Source organism: Zootoca vivipara, chromosome 9, assembly GCF_965207765.1.
Source record: "Zootoca vivipara chromosome 9, rZooViv2.hap1.1, whole genome shotgun sequence".
NCBI lineage: Eukaryota > Metazoa > Chordata > Lepidosauria > Squamata > Lacertidae > Zootoca > Zootoca vivipara.
In genome coordinates, this window is record NC_142592.1 from 67417006 (window position 1) to 67444843 (window position 27838).

The 27838-nt window shown below is 47.8% G+C and overlaps 1 protein-coding gene across 1 annotated transcript; it reads left to right on the top strand.

Annotated features, from left to right (window-relative positions):
* Positions 1-1456: 1456 nt before the first annotated feature.
* COPG2 (coat protein complex I subunit gamma 2) lies at positions 1457-26929 on the top strand. Its single transcript, XM_035127363.3, has 24 exons — positions 1457-1562; positions 3583-3635; positions 5749-5829; positions 7577-7648; positions 8838-8917; positions 9514-9589; positions 11143-11235; positions 12295-12381; positions 12988-13145; positions 13407-13540; positions 13942-14009; positions 14377-14565; positions 15163-15258; positions 16479-16722; positions 17645-17720; positions 18597-18700; positions 18959-19084; positions 20699-20761; positions 20917-21056; positions 22315-22486; positions 23204-23301; positions 24612-24750; positions 25424-25522; positions 26379-26929. The coding sequence occupies exons 1-24, from the start codon at positions 1526-1528 to the stop codon at positions 26507-26509; spliced, it is 2616 nt and encodes an 871-aa protein (XP_034983254.3). The 5' UTR covers positions 1457-1525; the 3' UTR covers positions 26510-26929.
* The last annotated feature ends 909 nt before the right edge of the window (positions 26930-27838 follow it).

The window sequence follows — 27838 nt, forward strand, 5'->3', positions numbered from 1 at the left end:
TTCCCATGCATGCATGCATTGGTGGTTTTTAGCAAATAGTTCCTTATATCTTAGTTAAAAGTTTTTGATATGCAACTCGTGTTACAATGCAGTGATGGGCCATGGGAAATCTAGTTTCGGGGGGGGGGATGTAAATCCCAAAGGTTCCAAAGGAATCCCTATGTACACTGGCTTTAGTATAATTCCTCGTGGGACTTATTCTCAAACGCTCACACAGTGGGTGTACTCTGTTGTGCTGTCAATTCTGCAGCTTTTCTAATTGCTAAAATCCACAGGTGTCTTTATTAGGGTCGACCAACCAAAGCATTCCTAAAATGACGAGTAAGTTTGTGAGTTCTTTAAAACTCTGCAGTAGGCTGCCTGTTAGAGAGAGGGAGGGAGGAATAAAGCTGGCATGGTATGAAAGCAGGAGTCACCAACACTTTTAGGGTTGTGAGCACATTTGCAAGCAAACATGGGCACGACACCTAAGCACACACTGCAACCTATTCAATTGCCCTGAAGCATCTAGTCTCCCCCCCCCACACATACATTTTAACATGCCTTGAGCAAAGGACAGGTCCCACCTGTCAATTATGTTATGGCAGAGTGATGTCATGTGGTGGTCCTGTTCACCTGTCAAATTTGGCCCACAGTGAACAAAGAAGGTTCTCTGCCCCTGAACTTAGTAGGTCAGGACCCAGTACTGTGCTGTGGTCTAAGGTCTAAGTCACAGCTGCACTGCTACTGTCATATGTAGTAAAGAGAGAGAGAGAAAGAGAGAGAGAGAGAGAAAAGTGTCCCCAAATGAGCACTTGAGTTAAAAGTGGCTCCCATGTCTGAGAAATCTAAATGCTTATTTTGAGTCTAATTTCAGAAAGAGGTGGGGATCCCTGGGGGCTGCTGAAGAACTTTTGTGGGCAGATGCATACCTGTGGGTACCACATGGCAAACCAGATGGGCGGGGTATAATTAAATATAATATTATTTTTAATTGTTTTTTAAAAAAACAGGACACCAGCAGCCCCACAAGGTCTGTCTCCAGCCGAATTTGAATGTAAAAAAAGAAAAAGGAGCACAGCCTTATGAGCAAAGTTTTAAGTAAAGAGCCACTGGAAGCCAAAGGGTTTAATATTACCTAGTGACTGGAGAGTATGACGTCACCCCCAATTGAAATCCCACCTGCAGCTGCAAAAAGCCACTTCCCTCCTATTAGGGCCGCTGTCGCTTTAAGCTGCGTGCGGCTCGCTCGCTCCCCCTCCCATCAGCTGCGTAAGGGGCGTGGCTACGGATGCGCGAGCTGGGCGTGCCCTATGCAAATGAGACCAGTACTTCCTCCTCTCGACGGTCGGAGTCACCCGTCAGCTGTTTGAGGGAAAAGTATGGGCGTGGCTCCACTCGCCCTGATGGGCGGCCCCGCGAGCCAATGGCGTCCGCAGAGAAGTAGGCCTAGCGGGCGGGACTTCCTCCCCGGGCCGCGAGCGTGTAGGCTGAGGTAAGCGGGAGGAGAGCAGCTTACCCGGCCGCCGCCGCCGCCGCCACTGCCATGATCAAGAAGTTCGACAAGAAGGATGAGGAGTCGGGTAAGAGAGCTTGGCGGAGGGGGGAGTCAGGCGCCGAGCCTCAAGCTAGGCCCCGTTGCTAGGCAGGGAGGGCTGCCCTTTCCACGGGTGGGCCGGAAGCCCCGTAGCGGCGCCGGAGGGCGCTTGCCCCGCCCACTGCCTTGGGACGGTTTAAAAGTGGGGGGTGGGGTGTTCGGGCGCTACCACTTCAGAAAGAGGGAGGGGGGAGATGGTAGTGTGAAGAAGAGGTAGTGTGTACCAAAGGCCTCTTTCGGGGGTGGGCAGCCTGCGCCCCCTCCAGATTTTTCCACTGGCACCCCCCTTCGAGGTGGCACCCATGGTTCCCCCCGTGCCCCATTTTATCCTCACAACAGCCCCGCGAGGTAGGTGAGGGGGCCTGAGGGGAAGGTTGCCATTAGGCTGCGACCCTCGGATGAAGGGCGCCCTGTGGAAAGTTATTGACAACAAAACAAATAATTGTCTCCCAGCCCCGTGTCCAATACACAAGCGGCTATTTCTTCCAATACTGAAATAACAACAAAACAACAATGGGTTTATTGATTCTTATGTGTTTGTTTGTTGTTATTATGTTTATTACAGTGATAACTTACAGTGTCTTTAAAAAAGTATCTGAAGAAGTGTGCATGCACACGAAAGCTCATACCAATGTCAAACTTAGTTGGTCTCTAAGGTGCTACTGGAAGGATTTTTTAAAATTTTGCTTCTACTACGGCAGACCAACATGGCTACCTACCTGTAACTAGTGGTAACTTGGTTCTCAAACTTATCCGTTCTGGAATTCCGTTCCAAAACCAAAGCGTTCCAAAACCAAGGTACGCTTTCCCATAGAAAGTAATGCAAAACGGATTAATCCGACTTTTAAAAACACCCCTTTGTTGTTGTTGTTTAGTCGTTTAGTCGTGTCCAACTCTTCGTGAGCCCATGGACCAGAGCACGCCAGGCACTCCTGCCTTGCACTGCCTCCCGCAGTTTGGTCAGACTCATGTTGGTGGCTTCGAGAACACTGTCCAACCATCTCATCCTCTGTCGTCCCCTTCTCCCGTCGTCCCCTTCTCCCTAAACACCCCTAAAACACCCATTTAACATTAAATTTACTAATGAGGCCATTGATCCATAAAATGAAAGCAAGAATATACTGTACTGTACTATAAAATAAATAAGACGGTATTGTAGGTGATAAAAATAAAAATTATTATTTTCTTACCTGCACTGATAATAATCATTGTTTGGATGGGGGGCTTTTATCCATTTCCACAGTCACACAATCAATCAATCAGCAGCTGAACTGCGTTTCACACAGTGATAAAAACAAATTAACCGAAAAAGTCTCAAAAATAAAAACGCAAAATGAATAGCAAAAACAAAAGTGCCAAACTTAAATCGATTCCAGAAGTCCATTTGACTTACAAAATGTTCGAAAACCAAGGCACAGTTTCTGATTGGTGCAGGTGTCCTGTAAACAATAGCCGACAGCTGCATCGGACATACGGCTTCCGAATAACGTTCGAAAACCGGAACACTTACTTCCGGGTTTTCAGAGTTTGAGAACCAAAGCGTTTGAGAACCAAGGTACCACTGTATATTATATCACAGCGGTTTGCAGACAGCCTTGCCCAAGGGTCAACCCAGCGGGGGCTGCATGAGAGGTTTGCCATTACATTGTGCGTTTTTGTGGTTTTTGTACTGTGAACCCCACATGATGTGTGCTATGTAAATATTTATTTAAATAAAACAAGTAACAGTCTCCCAGGGCTCCAAGCCTAACGCATAAGCAGCTGATTTTAAAATAATAACAAAATAATACTAGTAAATTGTTGTTTGTTGGTTTGTTTAATTTTGCCACCTCAGTGTCCATAAAGATGTATCACAACAGTTAACAAACAGTATTGGAAACGTTAAAACCAAACAGGGAAGCCCCGAGTTCCTCTGAACACAATTTAAAAACGATCTGCAGAATTGTCATAAAGGTATTTTGTGGCTAACATCTGGTGCCCTGCCAACATTGTGTTTTGTTTTTCAGGTAGCGGCTCCAACCCCTTCCAGCATTTGGAAAAGAGTTCTGTCCTCCAGGAGGTATGACTACACCTTTCTATACATCCCTCATTCCAGGATTTCCCAAATTTGGGTCTCCAGCTGTTTTTGGACTACAGTTCCCATCATCCCTGACCACTGGTCCTTCTAGCTAGGCATGATGGGAATTGTAGTCCAAAAACAGCTGGAGATTCAAGTTTGAGAAAACCAGCCCTATAAGATCTCTTTTTTTGAAATCAAGTTTGGAATTTGCAGGCTAGAGTCTGTGGCTGTCTAGGGCTCTGATTCTCTTGGGGGCCACTGTAGGTCCACTGAGTCTCTGCAACCTCTCTTTTTGTGGCTGCCAAAGATGTGGTTGCACCTTCCTTTGGAGTGTCTGGAAGCAGCTGGCATCTCAACCCCTTAAAGAAAGATGGCAGCCTGAGCTGGAATGGGTACATGGGATGGATAAGAGGGGCAGATCTATTCAGCGTGAACTGATTTACATGAATCTCAGGCTTGGACATGTGAAGCACAACAATGGGTATGCCATGGGGTGCTAAATGGTGTCAGAGAGCCTAGCCTTGTCTTATTGCACCTTGGGCATCTCTGTACAATTGGGATGTTGCCTCCCTGCAGAGTTTCTAAAATATCTTGTAACAGGGATAAGTGATGTGTGGTGCAAGAAACCTCCCCTTTCTTGGAGGCTCTAGAACAGGCACCCCCAGACTTCGGCCCTCCAGATATTTTGGACTACAATTCCCATGATCCCCAGGTAAGAGGACCAGTGGTCAGGGATGATGGGAATTGTAGTCCAAAACATCTGGAGGGCCGAAGTTTGGGGGTGCCTGGTCTAAGTGGTGTGCCATATAAAAAACAAAGAAACGATATCCTTGAAATATAAATATAGCCCAGAACCAATAGAACAGCAATATAAATTATAATTGCATTCTATTATTATTGTTGTTGTTGTTGTTGTTATTGTTATTATTATAATATTTATTTGTTTGTACCCCGCCCATCTGACTGGGTTTGCCCAGCCACTCTGGGAGGCTTCCAACAAAAATTTGAAATACATTAAAATGTCACACATTAAAAAACTTCCCTGAACAGGGCTGCCTTCAGATGTCTTCTAAATGTCAGGTAGTTATTTATCTCTTTGACATCTGATGGGAGGGCGTTCCACAGGGTGGGTGCCACTACCGAGAAGGCCCTCTGCCTGGTTCCCTGTAACTTGGCTTCTCGCAGTGGTAGAATACCCCCGGCTTGTGAGCAAACATCATTGGGGAGTCTTATGAAAAACGACCCCTCTTTGTCCTTAAGGTACGCTTCATGTCTGTGCATTGAAACGCCACGGGGGGGGGGGGCTGTGCGCGAATACTGCCTCCCAAGGTCTGAGGTTGGCTGCTGTATACCTTCCGATATTTTGACAGGAGGGATTAAACACGTTGATTTCATGTTAACTACTACATCAGGCATCCCCAAACTTCGGCCCTCCAGATGTTTTGGACTACAATCCCCATCTTCCCCGACCACTGGTCCTGTTAGCTAGGGTTCATGGGAGTTGTAGGCCAAAACATCTGGAGGGCCGCAGTTTGGGGATGCCTGCTCTAGAAACTGCATCCTTAATGCAAAAGGATACACTTGTGTGCAGATACCTTGGGTCTTGGGTTATAACCTTGCATTGGCTGCTGGGCAGTAGAAGCATGCCACAAACTCTGGTGCTTCTTGTCCTTGCATCCAGGGCAGAGGCTTGTGCTTCCTGTGAGCCTGGCTCTGCACCAGCATTGACTCCCATCAGGGACCCGAGTTCATGCCAGCACCTTGCCTAATGAAGCTTTCTGGGTTTATTGTGAATAGAGCTGCCTTCAGATCCAGAAGGAAACAGTGGGCCATATTCAACAAAATCATACCATTAGTACAAGAGTTTCTCTTGGTGCAATTTCCCTTCCCTCTCCTCTTGCTCCAAATCTGCTCCAGAGGATTGGGGGAACCCCCAGAACAGATTCAGGGAAAGTAAAAGAGGGAGAAGTTATTTTGTGCAGCAGCCCGAGGTCTTTGCTGCATATTGGTTCCCCCCCCCCATTTTGTTGAAAAGGAATTTTAAGGAACTTCAGAATGAAAATTCCTAATATCCGTCTTTGTTGACTGCACAATTCCTGTTACTTTTGAATAGGCGCGGATCTTTAACGAGACCCCCATAAATCCAAGAAGATGCCTGCATATACTTACCAAGATCCTTTACTTGCTGAACCAGGTAAGTGCAGCTGCTTTTGTGCAATTGAGTTGCAGCCTTTGGCTAATGAGGAAACATGAGTAGAGGCGGGACTATAAGTTAGTGTTAGGCTACCTGCTTTGCATGCAGAAGATCCTAAGTTCAGTCCTGGGCACCTCCAGGTAGGGTTGAGAGAAACCCCTCCTGAAACCTTGAAGAACCACTGCTAGTCAGTGCAGGCAGTACTGAACTAGATGGGCCAGTGGTCTGCTTTCATATAAGGAAGCTTCTTCCTATGCTGGGGATCGAACCTCCTGTGGCTCAGGGTTAGGGTGATAAAGTGAAAGGAACTGCCACCACCCATGTATTATGGCCCTAAGAACATAAAAAGCCAGCAAATGCTTCAATCTTACTATTGTTCCCTCCTTGGTCTGGTAGATGCCCATGCAAGCATGTTTAGCATCAGCAAATGGGTGGGATAATTTTATTCAAAAAAGAGACACAACAGCATTTTTTTTTAAAAAAACACCTCTTCCGTTAGATTATATTTTAGATAATTAATTTCTTCTAAGTATTTGATACCCACTCTTCTGTCCCAAGGACTCCCTGACGGGCTGTATTTATTTTCAGAGCCCAGAAGGTTATAGTGGATTGGTGCTCCCTCTTTTGTCACGGGAAGAAGACCCAGGCCCAGGGGAGGCATAGCTTAGTGGCAGAGCACCCTGCTTGGAACCTCCAGATAGGGTTGGGAATGTCCCCTGGAGAGCTACTTCCTCTTAGCATGCATAATGTTGAAAATAGATGGACGAGAGTTTGACTCTGGTTAAGACAGCTTCCTCTCTTCCTACGGAGGCAGGAAGCCTACCATTCCCTGAGCTGATCCCAGACATCTCTTGGACACTGTGCAGTGGCTCTTACTCCATTCTCCTTGACTTGTCAATACACTTTTTGTTTATTTAAGGATTATACCGCTTGATCGAATCCCCATGATGGGGTGAGCTCCCGTTGTTCAGTCCCACCAATTCCTGCCCACCTAGCAGTTTGAAAGCACGTCAGAGTGCAAGTAGATAAATAGGTAGGCGGGAAGGTAATCGGCGTTTCCGTGTGCTGCTCTGGTTCGCCAGAAGCGGCTTAGTCATGCTGGCCACATGACCTGGAAGCTGTACGCCAGCTCCCTTGGCCAATAATGTGAGATGAGCGCCGCAACCCCAGAGTCGTCCGCGACTGGACCTAATGTTAGGGGTCCCTTTACCTTTACCCTTTACCTTTACTGCTTGGTATAATAATGATCTCTTAAGCAGTTTACATGAGAACAAGAAAAAATATGAACCAGAACATTAATCATTCCCTTAAAACTAGGTAAAGAGAAAACAGCACTGTATATCACAAATAAATAGGGTTGCCAGACTCAATAGTGGACAGGATTTCTGTGCCTTTAATTGCCCTGCTCTCTTTTGAGTCTGATAACCTTAAAGAGAAACCAGCAGACCCTTTGTTTAATTTCCAAGCAAAGGGTCTGCTGGTTTCCCTTTAAGGTTTCCAGACTCAAAAGAGAGCAGAGCAATTAAAGGCACAGAAGTCCTGTCCACTATTGAGTCTGGCAACCCTACAAATAAAACTGCACAGTTTATAAAACAAACTTGCTAATTAAGAAGAGTTTGGAAAGGCTAATGTGTGTGGGATGGGGAGGCCAAGATGAGCATGGCTGAAAGTGATCTCTGGAGCTAAAAGCAGGTCTTAGTGGAAGACTGGCTTAATTTTTGTCACATATTTATTCTCTTCTCTCTAGGGTGAACATTTTGGAACAACAGAAGCCACAGAGGCCTTCTTTGCAATGACAAGATTGTTTCAGTCAAATGATGTAAGTTTCCAATGTTCCAGGAAAGGGGTTCCCCCTCTTCCTATGTCTCTGGTTGCATGATTGGGGGGGGGAGATTTCTTGTGTGGGATGCAAAGCAGCTTCTGAATTTTGCCCCAAAATGTAAAAGGCAGCAGTACAGATTAGGTGGTAGAAAGTTGTTTCTTTTTTCTTGACAGGGACACAATGTAGATCCGTCTGAACAGTGTTGCATAGTCGCAGTGCCCGCTCCCAGTCACCAGTCTAGCTGCCGCATTCTGCATTAGTAGTAGTTTCCAGGTCACCCTCAAAAGTAGCCCCACATAGAGCGCACTGCAGTAGTCCAAGTGGGAGATAGCCAGGGTGTGCACTACTCTGGCGAGACAGTCTGTGGGCAGGCAGGATCATAGGCGGTGTACCAAATGGAGCTGGTAGACAGCTGCCCTGGACACAGAATTAACCTGCACCTTCCATGGACAGCTGTGAGTCCAAAATGCCCCTCAGGCTGGTCCTTAAGGGGCACAGTTACCCCATTCAGGGCCAGGGAATTCCCCACACCTGCCCACCCCTCTGTCCCCCAGAAATAACAACCACTACTACTACCTAGTATTTATACCCTGCCCATCTGGCTGGGTTTCCCCATCCACTCTGGGCAGCTCCCAACAAAATATTAAAAACACAATAAAACATCAAACATTAAAAACTTCCCTAAACAGGTCTGCCTTCAGATGTCTTCTAAAAGTCGGATAGTTGTTTATTTCCTTGACATCTGAAGGGAGGGTGTTCCATAGGGCGGGTGCCACCACTGAGAAGGCCCTCTGCCTGGTTCCCTGTAACCTCACTTCTCACAGGGAGGGAACCACCAGAAGGCCCTCAGTGTCCAGGCTGAACGATGGGGGTGGAGACTCTCCTTCAGGTCTATGGGCCGAGGACGTTTAGGGCTTTCAAGGTCAGCACCAACACTTTGAATTGTGCTCGGAAACATACTGGGAGGAACAGTACTTCTGTCTTGTCAGGTTTCACCCTCAATCTGTTAGCTGCCATCCATCCTCTAACCACCTCCAGACACTCGCACAGGTCATTCACCACCTTCACTGGTTCTGATTTAAATGAGAGGAAGAGCTGGGTATCATCATACCTTTGATGAGAGTTGATGTTCCCATGGCTAACTTCCTGGGGGGTTACAGTTACTGTTATCTTGCTCTTTCCACAGCAAACGTTAAGGAGAATGTGTTACCTTACCATCAAAGAGATGGCCAACATTTCGGAGGATGTCATCATTGTCACTAGCAGGTATTGATGTTCTTGTTTCAATGAGTAGTAACTCTTGAGTCTTTTCCCAGGCATTTGGTTGGGTGTGGAGGATCTGGCTCCAGTCAGTAAGATTTAAGTCCCTCCTATCATGTTATGGTGTGAACTCTGTTTTGCCACCTCTAACCACCGTTTCACAAATCATGCGAAAGTGGACTTGCCTTTGGCACTGAGTGCCCCTTGTGTTTGCTTCCTGGTGAGTTGGCTGGCTAGTACAATATACACCAAATGCGGTCCTTCCAGACATTGCAGGACTCCAAATTTCACCCAGCATGGCCAGAGATTATGGGAGTTGCACTACAAGAACATCTGGAATGGTCTTGGTCAAATGTAGACTTTATATTTTTACGTGTACAGTTACAGCCGGGGGGGGGGCAGGGCGTGTATCTGTAAGCTGCTGTAGGGGTAGGAAGTGTCTCACATTTAAATTGACCTGCTAGTGCCAGACAAAAGAGTGGTTGCTCCAGTTTGTACCAGTTGAAGCCTCCAGACTGTCTTCAAGGGCTGCCCCAGAATTGAAGCCAAGTCCACCAGTTTTCTACAAAAGTGTTGACAGAAGTTTGCCTTAACTCTTCTAGCCTGACCAAAGACATGACTGGAAAAGAGGATGTGTACAGAGGCCCTGCCATCAGAGCCCTCTGTAGAATCACAGATGTAAGTATCAAATTCTTCAGCCATGAAAGGGGTCTTGCTGTACCCATTTTCAATGCCAGGTGTTCTCTCTCTAACATGCCTAGAATGATTTCCCCTGATCCCTGTCCTCCAAGCCAATCTTTCCCCAGTGACCACATGTGGTCCCTGTAACCATTTGTTTAAGTTTAGTGCTGTCTGTTTTCCAGCAAATGGGTTGGAGTTGAATAATAATGTGATGATTACCATTATCCTGATGGTAACCTGATCATCGGAGCTTTCATTGGCTGTTCCGCTCCCCCTACAGCTGTGTACAGACAGTAGCAGGAGAGAGCAGTTGCTCATGTAGAGCTCTGTCAGTTTTATGAATGGGATATAATAATAATAATAATAATAATAATAATAATAATAATAATAATAATAATAATAATAATAATTCCCCGAGCCAAGAGAGCAAGCGCTGCCGCTGCCACTCCCCGAGCTGAAGCGCGAGGAACACAGTGGGGATGGGACGGGGCTTGAGAAGCCTCGTCCTCTCCCCGCTGTGTGACAGGTGGCGGCGGGAGAAGCGGAGGAAAGATCCTGCACTTTCCCCCCACCCCGCCTGCGCTTCGGCTTCCTTGGCGAAGGCAAGCGGGCAGACAGCCCGCCTGCTTGCCTTCGCCGAGGAAGCGCCGTCTCATGCTACTGGTGCGAGGCGGGGGGGGGAGAAGCGCTCCCCCCCCCGCCTCCCGTCTGTCTTCCCCGGCTGTGCGCGGCGGTGCGGTGGCTCCGGGGGATGGAGCCGAATCGTGGTGTGCGCTGCTTGCCCCCGCCTGTCTTCCCCGAGCCAAGGGGAAGACAGGCAGGGGCAGCTGCTACACCGCCGCGTTTCGGCTCCGTCCACCCGGCAAAGGAAGATCAGCTGTCAGCTTCCCGCGCTGACAGCTGATCTTCCTTTGCCGCTTTCTATGGCCGCACTTCGCAAGACGAAGCGGCGGTCATAGAAAATTTTGTCTTGCGAATGCCTCACGCAACGCAAAACTCTTTTGTCCAGCAAGTTTTCCGTTGTGCGAGACATTCGTAAAGTGAGGCACCTCTGTATCATACTAAGCTTGGCACATTAGCTCGTGTTGCCTACTCAACGTAGTACTACAATTTTGCTTTTTAAGGAATGTTTTTCCTAAATGTTAAAACTTATTTAAACCGGCCGGATGGGTGGGGTATAAATAATAAGTTGTTGTTGTTGCTACCACCGCCTGGTTTTATTTTTAAACAATAAATGGTGAGAAAGGGTTAGGGGGTGTTTCAGGAAGAATGGTGGGAGGCTATGAAAAGAGTGGTGGAAGAAAGTGCAGAGCCAGATTCTTGACCTATTGAACGCTGGAGCTCTTTGCAGACACTGTTTCCATGCATGAGGACTAGAAGCTTTTATTTTAAAATGGAAAGTGAGCTAGTTAGGAATCGATACCAGGTATCAGGTTCTGCCTGAACTTGGAGAGCAGAAGCAATCCCAAGAAGATAACATTCTCTGTGTTGGTATCTCTGGCGTCTCTGTGTGTTGGTACCTCTTGTTCTCTCTCTCTCTGGATTCCCAGGGCACCATGCTGCAGGCCATTGAGAGGTACATGAAGCAAGCCATTGTGGACAAAGTCCCCAGTGTCTCCAGTTCAGCGCTGGTGTCCTCCTTAGTAAGTGAAGGAATCTCTTTGCTGTCATCCGCTTGGATTAATTACATTCAGGGACTGGGCAGACCCGAGCAGCTCAGATTGGCATATCTTGGCCAGGCCACCTTCTGCATCTTTCTTTACTGGCTTGGCCATGTTGCACACTGTCTTTTGCTTTCTGGGTCCTTCCTGCCCTGTCCAATTTTGCAGCAAGGTGCTGTGCTGGGAACCACTGACATTCTCAATGCCTGGCTGGGATTCCTGCCACCACCCTCCTCCCTTGCTCCAGCAGAAATTCCAACTCTCCCTCGCTGCCCCAGCTTTGCAGGATTTTAAAATACGAGAAAAGCAAACCCTGAAAGAAAATGTTGCCGACTAGTTGCTAAACCTCCTTCTCCACAGTTTACATACGAAGCTGCCTTATACTGAGTCAGGCCCTTGGTCCATCTAGCTCAGTTCTTTCTACACTGACTGGCAGCACCTCTCCTTCTCTACTGTTGAGCTACAGCTCTGGCATTCTCTAATACTGGGTTTGCCAGTGTGGTGCCAATAATTGCCCTGAACTGGCTCCATATTATTAATATTAATTTTATTATTTATACCCTGCCCATATGGCCACTCTGGGCGGCTTCCAACATATATAAAAAACATAATTTAAGAACTTTCCTGTACAGGGCTGCCTTCAGCTGTCTTCTAAAAGTTGTGTAGTTCTTTATCTCCTTGACATCTGATGGGAGGGTACCACTGCTGAGAAGGCTCACTGCCTCTCCACCCTCCCCATAAAGGTGAAAACAGAACTTGGAAGAGGGGCGCTTTTCCCCACTTCCTCTTTCAGCTCCATGTGCTTTTTGAAGGTCGGGTGCAGCCCCTGCTTTTGGGACGGCAGCAGGCAAGTGACCTGCTCCAGAAAAGCCCTTCCTAAAGTGTAATTGTTGTCCTTCTGATCTCTTCAGCCACAGTAATATGCTACTGTACTTGGTTTAAACTACCTGCTAAACAGGTTGGTGCCTGCTAAACTTGGTTGGTAGACGTGCCAAGACAGGAGCAGGGCTAGTATTATTGATTCTTGGCCATTATTTCCAGCACATGATGAAGATCAACTATGATGTGGTGAAACGGTGGATCAATGAAGCCCAGGAAGCTGCTTCCAGTGACAACATCATGGTGCAGGTACGATGCTCCCACCTTCCTTGAATACATGCTTTTAGCACTGCAGGTGATTTGAATTGGCTTTGTGCAGTTGTAATACATGATGTGGTTAAATAACAGAAGCACTCTCCACCCCCCACCCCCACCCCCCGCTTCCAGAGGAGGCTTTGCGTTAGTCTGCTGCAGGAAGTACAGTCGTATCTTGGTTTTCAAACGCCTTGGTACTCTAACGTTTTGGCTTCCGAACGCCGCAAACCCAGAAGTCACTGTTGCGGTTTGCGAACTATTTTTTGGAAGTTAAACATCCAACAGGGCTTCCGTGGCTTCTGATTGGTTTCAGGAGCTTCCTGCAGCCAATCAGAAGCCGCGTTTTGGTTTCCGAACATTTTGGAAGTCAAACGGACTTCCACAACAGATTCCAAGGTTTGACTGTATTCCTGTGGCACCTTAAAGATTATAACACATTTTATTATAGCATAAGCTTTTATGGATTGAGCCTATTTTTTTTATTTAAGTACTTCAGAGTAGATTCATTTGAAAAAGCAATCATATTTAGTTATATTTAGCACAACAGTAATCATGGATTTATTTGCCCCCCCCCCAATTATCTCCCCCCTGACCTGCCAGTACCATGCCTTAGGGCTGCTCTACCACCTTCGGAAGAACGACCGCCTCGGTGTTTCCAAGATGCTGAATAAATTCACTAAATCTGGGTTGAAATCCCAGTTTGCATACTGCATGCTGATTCGGATTGCCAGCCGGCTGCTGAAAGAGTCTGAGGAGGGGTAAGCGTGTTTGTTTGTCAGGGCTTTTAGCAGAACAGCCACACTCAATTCCTGCAGCACCATAAAGGTGCAAATAGAGTCCATTTCAGACTTTCTCTCTATGGCTTCAAGGTCCTCAGGAGATATTGAAACTGCTGGATAATGTTGTGCTCAGGGCTGCATGTGAGGGCACGGCAACCTGGGATTGTAGCTGCAATTTCAGAGAGCAGCAGCTGTCAATTCTGACAAATCCTTAAAGGCAGTTTCCTTTCTCTCTGGCAGGCATGACAACCCGCTGTTTGATTTCATTGAAAGCTGCCTGCGGAACAAACACGAGATGGTCATTTACGAGGCTGCCTCCGCCATCATCCATCTCCCAAACTGTACAGCCAGGGAACTGGCACCGGCTGTCTCAGGTGAGCTTCAGGAAGGCGTGACCTTCGCCAAGAGCAGTCCCCCCCCCCCAATCCTGGTGCCCTCCAGATGTTTTGGACTACAACTCCCATCAACCTGGCAGGGGCTGATGGGAGTTGTAGTCCAAAACATTGGAAGATCTGGGGAGGCTGATATGGCAAGTATTTCCAAAGGGCAGAAATGGCTGCTGGCTACCGTGGGAGAATGAATCTTTCAGCTTGCTCTCACCCGCCTAAAGTTTGAAGGAGCCGAGATTATTGTTCCCTCTGTCCTAGCGCTGGCTGCTCTGGCTTGCAGCTCCTGTTCAGGAGTTGCTAGGGTCTGTTCAGGAGTTGCTTGGGTGCACAGAGTGGTAAAAGTTCCTGGGATTGTGCCCTCACACGTGACTTCTCTTTCGTCTCAGTGCTGCAGCTCTTCTGTAGTTCTCCCAAGCCTGTCCTGAGATACGCCGCAGTCAGGACCCTCAACAAGGTAAGCATTTCCAAGGCACCTTGTGCATCCTAGGGGTCCTTATCCAAAACAGGTGGCTTGTCAAACTTTTCCAGTGGGTTTTTACTGTTTTCCTAGTAACCTCTAGGACAGGCCCTAGGTAACTATGCTCCTCATGCAATTTTAGCTACAACCATAAAAGCAAAATACTATGTAAAATCCAGCAGAGTTTCGAAACAGAACGCAGAGGTGCGCGATCAAAACAATTTCTTAAGAATCAAGAGAAGCTGGTCTCAGCAGCGGGTGTCTCATTGGCCACGCCCTATTCACTGGACCCCTGGACTGCTGCTGTACAATTCTTCCATTCAATAAGTTGTTCTGGGTTGCCAATGTCCAACTGCCCTTCCAGGTGGCGATGAAGCACCCGTCAGCAGTAACTGCCTGCAATTTGGACCTGGAAAACCTGATCACGGACTCGAACCGCAGCATTGCCACCCTGGCCATCACCACCCTCCTGAAGACGGGGAGCGAGAGCAGCGTGGACAGGCTCATGAAGCAGATTTCATCATTTGTGTCCGAGATATCGGACGAGTTTAAGGTGAGGCGATATCCCGTCTGCCCTTCAGCCTGTGGAGTTCTTAGGTGGAAGGAGTTCCTAGCTGGCAGGGCGACCTTCATTTCCCTGGAGTTGGGCAGTGGTCCTGGGTTAGGTGAGAGCACGAATCAAAGCTTTTCAGAATCTACAATAAGAGAACACTCATAGTTTGTGAGCCTAGCCAACATTCAGCATTAAACAAAACCAAGGATCGTTTGGGAACCAGAATACAGTGGAACCTCGGAAGCCGAATGCCTGTAAACTCGAACATTTCCGCTCCCGAACAATCGAACACCGGAAGTGATTGTTCTGGTTTTCGAATGATTTTCGGAAGCTGTATGTCTGCCGCGGCTTCTGATTGGCTGCAGGACGCTCCTTGGAAGTTGAACATTTTGGAAGTCAAATGGACTTCCGGAACGGGTTCCGTTCAACTTCCAAGGTAACGACTGTATTGTTTTTGTTTTATGAAATTATTTGTTTCCTGCCCTTCGGCCCTCACAAGGCCAAAGTGGGCCAAAGTGGAATCAAGGCTGTCCATGGCCTGTAGAGATCTTTGCCGGAATGCAGGTACTGATGCCCTTCACTCTTTTGCTTTAACAGGTGGTGGTGGTCCAAGCCATCAGTGCCCTGTGCCAGAAGTATCCGCGGAAACACAGCGTCATGATGACCTTCCTCTCCAACATGCTCCGGGATGATGTAGGTTGTGCTGCCTGCCTTGTGTGGGGCAACCGGCAAAGCATATCAGCATAACACTCATATTTTGGTGAAATACAGTTAGTGTATCCAGTAGCTATTTTCATGCAGGCTAAAAGGTTGCTCTTGATGTGAGGTTGCCCCAGTGTGACATTGACCCAGCATTTCTGTATCATGGAAACTTCTTTTCCCAAAGAGGCCTCCATGGTCAGATTGGAGGAACCTCACATCCTTGAGACCTTCTGCTTTTGGTATAAGCCTAGGACAGGGGATGGTCGTGGTGGAGATTAATAAGTAGGGCTTGTGGCAAGAGCAAACATATTAGCCTTTGAACTATCTGAAGATCAAGGATGTTCGTTTTAGTCCCTGTAAAGTTTCATTTTTTTCTGGTTATCTGTTGCACTAGATTATTTGCTGCACAAGAACAAAGGAATTTAGATACTGTTTCACCACGGACAGCTAACAGTCTGAGAAGCCCCCCCCCCCCCGGTGTGTGTCAATCAAGCACAGTGGAAACTCAGTATTCAGAGTCTGCAAATAGCTGGCAAAGAAAAATATTCTGTGCTAGGATATAGTAAACCTCAGATCTTTCCCATTGGGAGCGCGTTCAATGCAGAAATGATGGGTATTTTTACTTGCGATAAATATGATGGTGGGAACTGGACTTTCAGAGGCCGTTCCAGACCATCCCTCTTCCTAGTCGTTGCCTGTGGCTGGTCACAGTTGGCTCACATACCAGTTTTCCCTGTTCCTGCTTTGGGACTCGTTTCTACGACTTAGAATCGACCAAACAACCCTTGACAAATTTTGATCACCTCGTTGGTTTGGCATATGGACAAAAAATGACAGGAAGTTTTTTTTTAGAAAAAAGCCCACCACAATGAATTTAGTTTTGCCTCCTTACTTCTCGTTCGTTTCCCCCCAATCATTTTTAAAAATCCGAAATATCTATCTGTTAGGGCAAGAATTTCTCTGCTCTTTTTGTTTGATTCTGCCCGAGGACCCTCTTGCCCCCTTGTTTCCATTAAAAAAACAACATTGCGAACTGCAAGTTGCTCTTGCCCTTGCAGATGTGGGGAATCCCTAAGAGGGTGTGCATAAAGTGTGTTCCTCCATTGATTAAGTGCATTTGGGAATAGGATCTAAGCAGGATGGATGGATGTCTGGGGTAAGGCTGGTCTTCCAAGCCCCCTTTGACTTGTGCCTTTCCACCCCCTCTGCAGGGTGGCTTTGAGTACAAGCGAGCCATCGTCGACTGCATCATCAGCATCATCGAGGAAAACCCGGAGAGCAAGGAACCCGGCTTGGCCCACCTCTGCGAGTTCATTGAAGACTGCGAGCATACGGTGCTGGCCACCAAGATCCTCCACCTGCTCGGCAAGGAAGGGCCCAGGACCCCCTCCCCTTCCAAGTACATCCGATTCATTTTCAACAGGGTGGTGCTGGAAAACGAAGCTGTGAGGGCCGGTGAGTTGGCAGACTCCAAACCTGTCTTTGCTACATAGCCAAGAAGGGGAAGGGAGCAGGTCTTCCCGGGGGGAGGCTGCCATGGATGGGGCCTTTGGGTCCATCTGGCTTCATCCCAGAGTTGAATACATGCCCCAGATCCTCTAGCTTAGCGATACTGTTTGTAGGAGGCCCAGGTGCTGCTGTGTAAAGATAAGCTTGGCTTTTTGTTGGGAAGGCTAAGGGAGGAAGAGGCCAAGCTTCAGTCGTGGATTTTAAAGGTGAGGAGCTGTTGCTGCTGTTTATTAGATTTATGTACCATCCTTTATCAAAAGATCTCGGGGCGGTTCACAAGATAAAAACACAATAAATAGTTAAAACAAAAGCAACAAAACAATAGCCTGGCGCCTAAAGATATGTAATGAAAGTGGCAGACGAGCAGTCCTGGGGAGAGCATCCCGCAAACGGGGAGCCACTGCAGAAAAAGGCCCTGTTCTCGTGTTGCCACCCTCCGAACCTCTCGAGGAGGAGGCACATGAAGAAGGGCCCCAGATGATGGACACAGAGTCCAGGTTGGTTTATATGAGGAAAGGCGGTCCTCGAGGTATTAAGTGTGTGAGCCTATGTGGAGAGACCTAAAGCAACCACAGGATAATAGCTTACTGATCCAGGTAAGCATCAGCAAGAATTTGAGGAAGACGAAATCAGCAATGCTTCTGAATACCAGTTGCTGGAAACCACAGGAGGGGAGAATGCTCTTGTCCTCAAATCCTGCTTGTGGGTTTCCCACAGGCATGTGGTTGGTCACTGTGAGAACAGGATGCTGGACTAGATGGGTTGTTGGCCTCATCCAGCAGGCTCTTCTTATGTTCTTATACAAGTGGGAGAAGTCTTTGAGGCAATCTGGTCCCCGTTATCTACAGACTCTTGTTTTCTTTCACAGCTGCCGTCAGTGCATTGGCAAAGTTTGGGGCCCAGAATGAGAACCTCCTTCCCAGTGTCTTGGTGCTCTTGCAGAGGTGAGTTCAAAGCCAGGGAAGAGACTTTCAAGGCATGTTCTTACCTGTCCCTTGAGCGTTAGATTCCATTGTGGCATCTTGGAAACAGCCATATAAGGGGCTGTTTGCCCTCTTTGGCATCTGTGAGGGCTGAGCTCAACTGCGGTAGAAAGCAGGCATCTTAGTTCACCTTTAATTCACTTTTGTTTTTGTTTTTTTTAACAAATCACCTGCCATAAAGATAAATATACCGCTGCTGTAATATTGCAAAACTATATCCAGCTCTAGGTGGAAATTCGAAAAGCTGGTAAGAAAAGGGAGGGGGAACTCTTCCATGTATAGGTGTAGAAAAAGTAGGGGTGGGATTCTTGCAGGAAATATAGTGGGCTTGACCGTGGAGTCCCACCCCATCAGTGTTTTAGCCACACCCACTTAGCAAGCCACTCCCCCGGTCTTCACGCCCTTTCTTCAAAGCTACGAAGTAGAAAAAGGGAGTTGAGCTCTTGACCACCAAAGCTTGCCTTCCCACTCTCTTAGAACCTGTGATGCAGCTGTGATTCCTGAATTGCAAGGGGCTGGACTAGGTGGGCTTTGGGGGCCCTTCCAACTCTACAGTCCTATGGAGCAGGGTTCTCAGGGCTCTGCATGTGGACCTGGGCCCCGGCCCCTCTGTCTTTTGGAAACAAGGACTACCTCGGCATCTGAGAACACACACTTAAAAGCATTCGTTGGAAACTCCCAAAAATCTGATAATTTATTGCTGTGCTTTTTTATTTTTGGTGGGAGGGGACCGCCCTGAAAAACGCTGGTGCCACGTGCCTGGCAGTGGCCGTCCCCCCTTTACCAGCCTTCAAAGGCTTCTTCCTTTCGCTGACTCTCCCCTCCTTTGCCATGCAGGTGCATGATGGACAGTGACGATGAGGTCCGTGACCGAGCAACCTTCTACCTGAATGTGCTGCAACAGAGGCAGCTGGCTCTGAACGCTGCATACATCTTTAACGGTTGGTGCCGGCTGGGAAGGGCGGATCTGCACCTGCGAGTCCTAAAAAAGAGTGGGGGGGGAGCAGGGGCCGTTGGTTAAGAACTGGAGACATTTGCAGGATATCCAGGGAATAGCCACACCTCTTGGGGCTGCTCTTGACAATGGATAAAGCTTTGGTGTTGGGTACGTCTATTGGCCCTTCCCCACCCCAGCAAATCGGGCCTCTGAGCCCCACGTGATCCTTCCTTGAACACCTTTCACCCCTCCCTCTTTGCAGGCTTGACTGTCTCTATTCCCGGCATGGAAAAGGCCCTGCACCAGTACACCCTGGAGCCCACAGAGAAGCCTTTTGACATGAGGTCTGTGCCTCTGGCCACTGCCCCCACCTTTGAGCAGAAAGCAGGTAAGAGGCAAAAACAGGCTTAAGTGGGGAGGACGTCTGCTCCAGATGTGGAACCCCACTGCCATAACTGCGTGCGGTGCCCACCTGGGTGCCAAGTGGCGTGATGGGGACATCCAAGAACAGCACCCTTTAGAAATGCTGTGAGCTTTCCACATCTTGAATGTTTATTGGGCGCACGACCAAAAGTTTGGTATATGTAGATATATATTTAATCTGACCATGGTTAATCTTGCAGAATACAGTGGTACCTTGGTTCTCGAACTCAATCCATTCTGGAAGTCCGTTCAGCTTCCAAAACGTTTGCAAACCAAGCCACGGTTTCTGATTGGCTCCGGAAACAATGCCAACAGCCGAAATGGATGTTCAGCTTCCGAAAAACACTTACGCCTGTGTTTGCGATGTTCTGGAGCTGATTTGTTCATCAACTAAGCCGTTCGGGAACCAAGATACCTCTGTAATGGTCTGTACAGGTTCTGACATTAATGTTCTGTTCTGTTAAGTACTTACAGGTGAAACTCGGAAAATTAGAATATCGTCGAAAAGTGCATTTATTTCTGTAATGCAACTTTTTATTTTTTTATTTTTTTTATTAATTTTTACAATTGCTTTCTTTTGGAAATTCCACAGTAATAAAACAAATAGTTACAATAATACAAAAATAAACAAAACTAAACATTGATATTGTTGTGTTGTTTAGTCGTTTAGTCGTGTCCAACTCTTCGTGACCCCATGGACCATAGCACACCAGGCACTCCTGTCTTCCACTGCCTCCTGCAGTTTGGTCAAACTCATGTTCGTAGCTTTGAGAACACCGATATTACATTTCATTAATTACATTCCATTTATAATTGACCCGCCTAACGACAAATAATTACAATTACAACAAATAAAGGCATGACATATCTTGCTTTGCATGTCATGCATCTATCTCATATATTGGTTTCACCTTTTAAGTTGCATTACTGAAATAAATGCACTTTTCGACAATATTCTAATTTTCCGCGTTTCACCTGTATGTACTGCCTTTCAAGGCCAAGCCATCCCAAAGCAGCTTACAAAAGGTAGTTTTTCGTACAAATGGAGCTTCATGCACACAGACTCTGTTGCAGCTCTTCTCCAGGCAGGATGGAGAGTTGCCTAAGTGCTGCTTCCTCCCCTCTTTATGGCCTCTGAAGTGGCAGATGGAAGCAGGAATGGGTCTGGAGGGCTCTCCACCAGAGCTGTGTCCAGTCACAATGGATACATACAATGTACTGTCTTTTCCATGCTCGTTTGGAGAAAGCTATCCAGTGTTAAAACACTGTGTGTTTTAAGCAATTTTAACCCAATCCCTGCCTGGAGCCTGTGGCAGGCACAGTTTGGAACTTTGTACATGCCATGGGTCTGGAGTGGATTTTTTGCATGTTATGCCTGGAGTCGCCAGAGTGGCTCCTGGACGCCCACATGAGCCTGCAAAAGGCCTTCCCTGCCACGTAGTAAAATAAGCTGCAGTGTGTGTGATGCCCAGGACAACTTTTCTGGTCTGCAGTCATGCCCACATGCTCACACCTCTGCATTATGGATTTGTCTCAGACATCTTGGCTGAAAAATTTTAATGGCTGTTTCTTGTTTCAGAGATTGCCCTGGTGGCCAACAAGCCTGAGAAAATGGCTCCTTCGCGGCAGGACATATTCCAAGGTAATAAAAGACCCCAGAGCCGCGCTCTTAAAACTTGGAGAGCTGCAGAAGGTTGTGTTTTAACTGCATTTGCCATGGCAGTTTGCAAGGGGGCGGGGGGGGGGAGAGAGAACATGTTGTCGCCCTGTAAGCTGAGCCTGTTTCTTCCCCTTTAGAACAACTGGCTGCCATTCCAGAGTTCAAGAATTTGGGCCCTCTCTTCAAGTCATCCGATCCAGTGCAGCTGACCGAGGCCGAGACGGAGTATTTTGTCCGCTGCATCAAGCACGTCTTCTCAGATCACATTGTCTTCCAGGTACAAGAAGCCTCGGTGTTGTTGGCAGAGGGCACAGAGGATGTTAGCTGCAAGTTAAACCCCATCCATGCCACATGCCCTGGAAAGGAATTTTTGGTGCTTCTTTCTAATCTCAACCTTCTGTAGGCCACTGTAGTAAAAGTGCTGAACTCTGATTCAGAAGACCTTCAGGCACTTGCTCAGCTGCGAAGCTCTTTCTGGCAGGCTTTGGGCAGTCATGCGCTCTCAGCGTAATGTACCTCACGGGGTTCTTAGGGGGGATTTTAAAAAATGATGTTACTTTTACGGAGGAAAACACGATTGGGGTTTGCACTGTTGTCTCAGGTGACAAAAGATCCTTGGCTCTGGAATAGTTATCACAGAGGTCGGCAACCTAATCCGAGGATGAGCCGGGTGACGCTTTGTCTGTTGGAGGATGGGCCAGAGTGTGTGTTCCGGGTCGGAGGAGTGGCTGTGCCCATGCACAAACACTTTTTCTGGCTCTCCAACCCGAAAGTGCACCGGAAATAGCGTGTGCACATGCGCACAGGCGCCATCAACTTGGAAGTCGGTCCCTGTGCTGCGCCGGTAAGAATGGGCGGCGGCGGGGGGGGGTGCCATGTGCCTTAGGTTGCCGACCCCTGAGTTATCACTTCATGCCTTTTGACCACTTGTGTCCGCTGTGGAGAAAGGCCACAGCTCTTCTGAATGCATTTTCCCAGCAGGGCTGAGACGGAACCCCTGCCCGAAATCCTCAAAAGCAGCTGTCTGTCAGCCAGTGTATTTACTGATTCATAAAAATATTTATATACCGCTTTATCATAAAAATACATCTCACAGCAGTTTATAACAATATAAAAACGCAGGTGATAAAATCACAAAAAGTTAAACACAAAATGAAATTGAAAGCAAACGTCAATAGACCATTGTGGGTGGGTGGGATGTACTTTAATAGAATCCTAGAATTGTAGAGTTGGAAGGGATCCCAGGGGCCATCTAGTTCGACCCCCTTCCACGCAGGAATCTTAGTTGCCTGTGCAGGCCTGGCGGAACAGGAAAGTTTTCAGCAAGCGTTAAAAACATCTGCCTTTCCGAGATGTTTTGATCCACACTTCCCACAAGCCCTGTGGCCGTGCTTGCTCAGGCTGAAACATCTGGCAGGCATCAGATTGGAGAAGGTTTGCGAAGTGTGCTTTGCTTGAGCCCTGGAGAAAGGGCAGCAGAAGAGAAATCCAGGCCACAAGCAGCTCCTCAGCTTGTTTCTCCCCCCTCTCTCTAGTTCGACTGCACAAACACCCTCAACGACCAATTACTGGAGAAGGTGACTGTGCAGATGGAGCCTTCCGACGCCTACGACGTGCTCCGCTGCATCCCCGCCCCCATCCTCTCCTACAACCAGCCAGGCATGTGCTACACACTTGTCCAGCTGCCCCTGGACGACCCCACAGCAGGTATGCTGCTTTTTCAGTTTACCAAATCCAAACAGAAACTCTTAGGGAAACAAAAGATGTCTCCCGCTTGATATCAATTTCATGATGGATTTTAAAATGGTTCTTATTCTTTGCATGGTTTATTTTTAGTCTCTGGGTAATTTTATGAACGTTGCTTAGAAATGTTAATCACAGAATCGTAGAGTTGGGAGGTCCCCCGAAGGTTATCTACTCCAACACCCTGCAATGCAGGAATCTCAACTAATAATAATAATAATTTATTATTCATACCCCACCCATCTGGCTGGGTTTCCCCAGCCACTCTGGGCGGCTTTCAACAGAATATTAAAATACAATCTATTAAACACTAAAAGCTTCCCTAAACAGGGCTGCCTTCAGATGTCTTCTAAAAGTCTGGTAGTTGTTTTTCTCTTTGACATCTGGTGGGAGGGCATTCCACAGGGCAGGCGCCACCACCGAGAAGGCCCTCTGCCTAGTTCCCTGTAACTTGGCTTCTCGCAGCGAGGGAACCACCAGAAGGCCCTCGGTGCTGGACCTCAGTGTCCGGGCAGAACGATGGGGGTGGAGATGCTCCTTCAGGTCTACTGCACCGAGGCCATTTAGGGCTTTAAAGGTCAGCACCAACACTTTAAATTGTGCTTGGAAACGTACTTGGAAACGGGTTTTCCTCGGAGCAGCTCTCCCTCTTAACAAGGACTCCTTTCTCCCTCGCCCCAGTCGCATGCACTTTTAGCTGCACGATGAAGTTCACTGTGCGAGACTGCGACCCTCACTCTGGAGTGCCGGACGAGGACGGCTACGACGACGAATATGTGGTAAGCGAGCCCAGGGCAAATGTTCTGTGGGCAGGGCTGAGCAGGAGGAACGGGCTCATTTCCACCCTGGAGATTTGCATAAAAACCTGTCTTTGATGCCTCTGACTGTTTTTAAAATAAGAAACACGCACACAATAGTAGTCTGGGCTACCTACTATTCACATTCTGTAAGAAATGATTGTGTGGGGGGGAAACTTATTCAGTAGACTCAAATCCTCAGCTAACTTCACAGACCTAACCAGGCTACTTCCCTCGAAGTCTGAGAGTTATGGAAACTGGCTTCCCTCCTCCCACATGACCCACCCCAATGTTTAAGATCAGCCGCTGTGAGGCCTTGCTTCAAATCATCAGCTGTACCCCCCTGGAACACCTCCTAGTGGGATGTTCCTTTGTCTCCTTTGTTCTGTAAATAAGGAAAGACTTTTTCACATGTGGGAGATGAGCACACTTCATTGTGCTACTCATTTCCCGCTGTTCTTACCTTTCTTAGTGGGAAGAATTTTATACTGATTTTAAAGTGTTTAATTGTGCACTGCTTTCACTCAGCAATGTAGAAAAGGGGTGTATAAATCTCATCATTATTAGTGCTTTTTCTATTAAAAAAATGTTTAGGGGTACTCTCATTTTGATTCAAGAAAATCACAATTTTATAGTTCAAATGAGGAAAAATACAGTAAATGGACAAAAATACAAAGATTCCCAAAATGTTTAGGGGTATGCGTACCCCTGTGTCCCCCCAGAAAAAGCACTGATGATGATAATGATGCCCTTCTTCATATGATCTTAGGCAGTTCGCAAAATAAGATACAAGATAAAAACACAAGTAAAAACCGGTAATTAAAACAGCAGAACAATAACCCCCATTTCCCATTGGCTGTAGAATATTAATCAGCACTGTAGTTTGAAAGCACACTGGGATTTTATCTTTTCTGTCAAAATCCTGGCATTCTGGATAACCTGCACTTGTGGCCATTGAACACATATGGAGGCCAGTATCAAAGAGCTCTCTTTGGGCTCATCCCTGCCAGTCTTGCTCCCACCTTGGCCAGCCATTGCGTGGCTTTCTTGTTTCCAGAGGAAGCAGATTTCATGCCAGTAGTAGGAGAGGAGAGGAGGCACGCATGGGGCAGCCCCTTCTTTGGTGACTTTGGGTTGCTGACACTTTCTTCAGCCTGAAGGCTGCCAGCGGATCATACCGAGGCCAAGTGCTGTATCCATCTTTGCAACAGGCCGATGTGGGTGAGCTTGCTCTCCTTTGCATCTTGAGGGTGTTTCCCGACCCTGAGGACTAACCTCCTTTTCTTTGCCAGCTGGAGGATCTTGAGCTGACTCTGTCCGACCACCTCCAGAAGGTCTTGAAGCCCAACTTTGCAGCTGCCTGGGAGGAAGTTGGGGATGACTATGAGAAAGAAGAGACCTTCGCTCTCAGCACTATCAAAACCCTGGACGGTGAGATACGGCAGCTTTTCCCCAGAGAAGACGTGAGACCTAAGATTGCATGTTAAACCCAATTTTAGGGGGAAAAAAACATTCCCAGGCTCCCAAGTGTCTTCTAAATAAGACAACTTTTTAGCTTTTGCGTACATAGGATTCAAGAAAATGCAAGGCTGTTCTTTTAGCTAAGAGAAGAAGGGTTATTCTAGATCTCCAGTTGTCAGAAGCAACTCTGACTTCCCCACTTAACAAGGTAGCCAGAGGCAAGATGTTTAACTCATGCACCTGCCTTGTATGAAAAAGATCCCTGGTTCAATCCCCTCTCTCTCCAGCTAGGGCTGGATGATACCCTTGTCTGAAGTCCTGGAGAGCTGCTGCCAGCCAGTTTCCCAAACTTGGGTGTCAGCTGTTTTTGGACTACAACTCCCATCATCCCTAGCAAGCAGGACCAGTGGCAAGGGGTGATGGGAATTGTAGTCCAAAAACAGCTGGAGACCCAAGTTTAAGAAATCCTGGTGTAAGACAGTGGTGAGCTAGATGGACAGTTGCCTGACTCTTGTCTAAGACGGCTTCCTAGGATCCTGGGGTGACTAGCTGCTACTTTGAAAGATCCCCTTTGGATCTGACCACGCAGCCGAGACAACGCATGACTAACCCCAGGTCTTCTCAAAACCTCCTCTGAATGCAGAAGCTGTCAGCAACATTGTGAAGTTCCTGGGCATGCAGCCATGCGAGAGATCCGACAAAGTGCCTGAGAACAAGAATTCACACACGCTCTACCTGGCCGGTAAGAATTAGCCGGAGGGGGGGGAGGGCGCGATTCAGTGGTGACTGGGCATCCTGTGGCTGAAATGGTGCCACCCCACGAGAATTAATGGCACTGGAGTTGTCCTGTCCCAAGAACAGCAGCAGGGACCTTCTGTGAAGCACTTCTCTCAGGAACAGCAGTCATTCTCATCCAGCGATAGGCATCACTCAGCATAGAGCTGGAAGTGGCTTTAAAAGCTGCCCCTCCTCTCCGGGATCACTTCTACCCATATGCTTGTCTAGGCTGCTCTTTAAAGGCCTTCAGAACCAACAGCTCAAGGGTTATATAACTAGTTAACAAAGCGCTTCTCTAATAGCTAGGCTAAGTATTTTTGGCTGTGGGTTGTGAGTCAGTTGCCTTGGTGTTTGTAGGCGCAGAACAGATTTTTACCTTAAATGCAGAACCAGGTCTCAGAATCTGGTCGTAGTTACACAGTGCAGCATAAGAGAAACTGCTGTGTTCTCAGCAGCTGTCTAGAAGAACAGTGCAACTTTTAAGAGTTGGCATTCTTTCCCCACACTTCCTTACTCCTTTTTTTAAAAAAGGTCTGAGCTTATGGGCAGGGACTGTAAAAGGAGATAAGGCATCTTTGACCATCTCGATGTAACTGGATTCCCAACCCCCACCAGTCTTGGCCACTGGCCCCACTGGCCTGGGGAGGATGCGAGACCAGCCACATCTGGAAGGCAGGAAGTTCCCCATCCCTGCTCTGAATCCCCTTCATTCCTTGCCTGGACGATTGCAACTTGTTAGTATTTCTGCAGGAAAGGATGTGAGCAGGCCTGGGCCAGTGGGGCTGAGTGCCACCGCAGTAACTCTCCTTGTCTGCCTCCAGGTGTTTACAGAGGCGGCTCGGATGTGCTGGTGAGGTCCAGGCTCGCTCTGGGAGATGGTGTGACTATGCAGGTGACTGTCCGGAGCACAGAGGAAACTCCCGTGGACGTCATCTTGGCTTCTGTCGGTTAAGAGTCATGGCAGCTCATTCTGGGAGTCAACTCACCCTCTCGCCACCTCCTGCCTCAAAGGCACTCCTGGGACCTACAGTCCTGCATGCCTCTTTCGTTTTCTCTCCTCTCGGTCAGCAGTTTCCGTGGCAACTGGGGGGGCCGGCAGCCACCCTGCCTTTTCTTCCACACCACTGGAGCTGGGCATTCAGCCCCCTCGCCCACAAACGCCCCCAGCTCCACCTCTGCATTCCTGTAATAAATTATTCTCTTTCTGTGCTGCCCATAGGGGCAGAAAAGCTGTTAGAAGATCTTTTTTTAAAAAAAGAAAACTTTTCTTGAATGGACTTTTATTAACAGGAAAATAAACATGGGCTATCCTAATACTGATGCATCTTTTCCTCCCAACTTGTGCTGTTTAATAAAATACATTCTGTAGTAACTGTCTGCCAAATACTGTGGTGTTTCATGTGCCCCTTTCACAGAGCAGCAGCAGCAGCTTGCAAGGGATGTAAACCCCGGATTACAAGGGCAGATTTTGCCTTTTGAGAGCTGCTTCAGATCTCAGTGCTACCAGAAAGAAGGGAGTGGCAGGACAACCAGGCTTACTCTTGTCCTGCTACCTTTTGTCCAGTGTGCTCAGAGCAGTATATCAGCTTCACACCAACCCTGTGGTGTAGGGCAGGCCAAGTGCAGATGGCCGTCTGTCATGCCTTTTATCGCTTGCCCGATTTCTAGGTGGGCAAGGAAAAAGCTCCCCTCCCTTTTTGGCAGGACATTGTAGATAACTAGTCTCCCACATGGTTGGTTCTATGCACAGGATGGTAAATTACATGCCTTGATAACTTTGCAGTGCAGGGGGAGCCAGCTTGGCACTCCTGGAGCAGTTGGTACCTTCACCGTCTTCCCCTGGCACCCATGAAGCCTCTGAGCCCCACATCACTGCCCCCTTGGTCTTAGGCTGCTGGCTTCCTTCTCCTTTAAAGTACCCAGAGCTCAAAGATGAAGTTGGAAAGGGCGACATTTCATTAAGCGCTCTGTACTTTCCAAGGTGCAGAGCAATTATGATTATTCAGGATATATTGTCCCTTTAGTCCAGCCCCTTTAGTTTCTTTCTAAAAATACAGAATAACCTCTGCTCACAATGGCTGCGTTGGAGGGTTGCTGATGAGCGGATTGCTTTACACTCAGCCACTCCTACCTTCTGTCCTTTGTATTGGGACGAGATCCAGGTAGCCAGGTATCAGATGATCTGCAAGTGGAGCTTGCCCCCCCTCCGACCTGGGGGGTGGGGGTTACAAGAACAATTACCCTAATTTATCCTTTTTTATGGTCTGCAATTGGTCTCCGC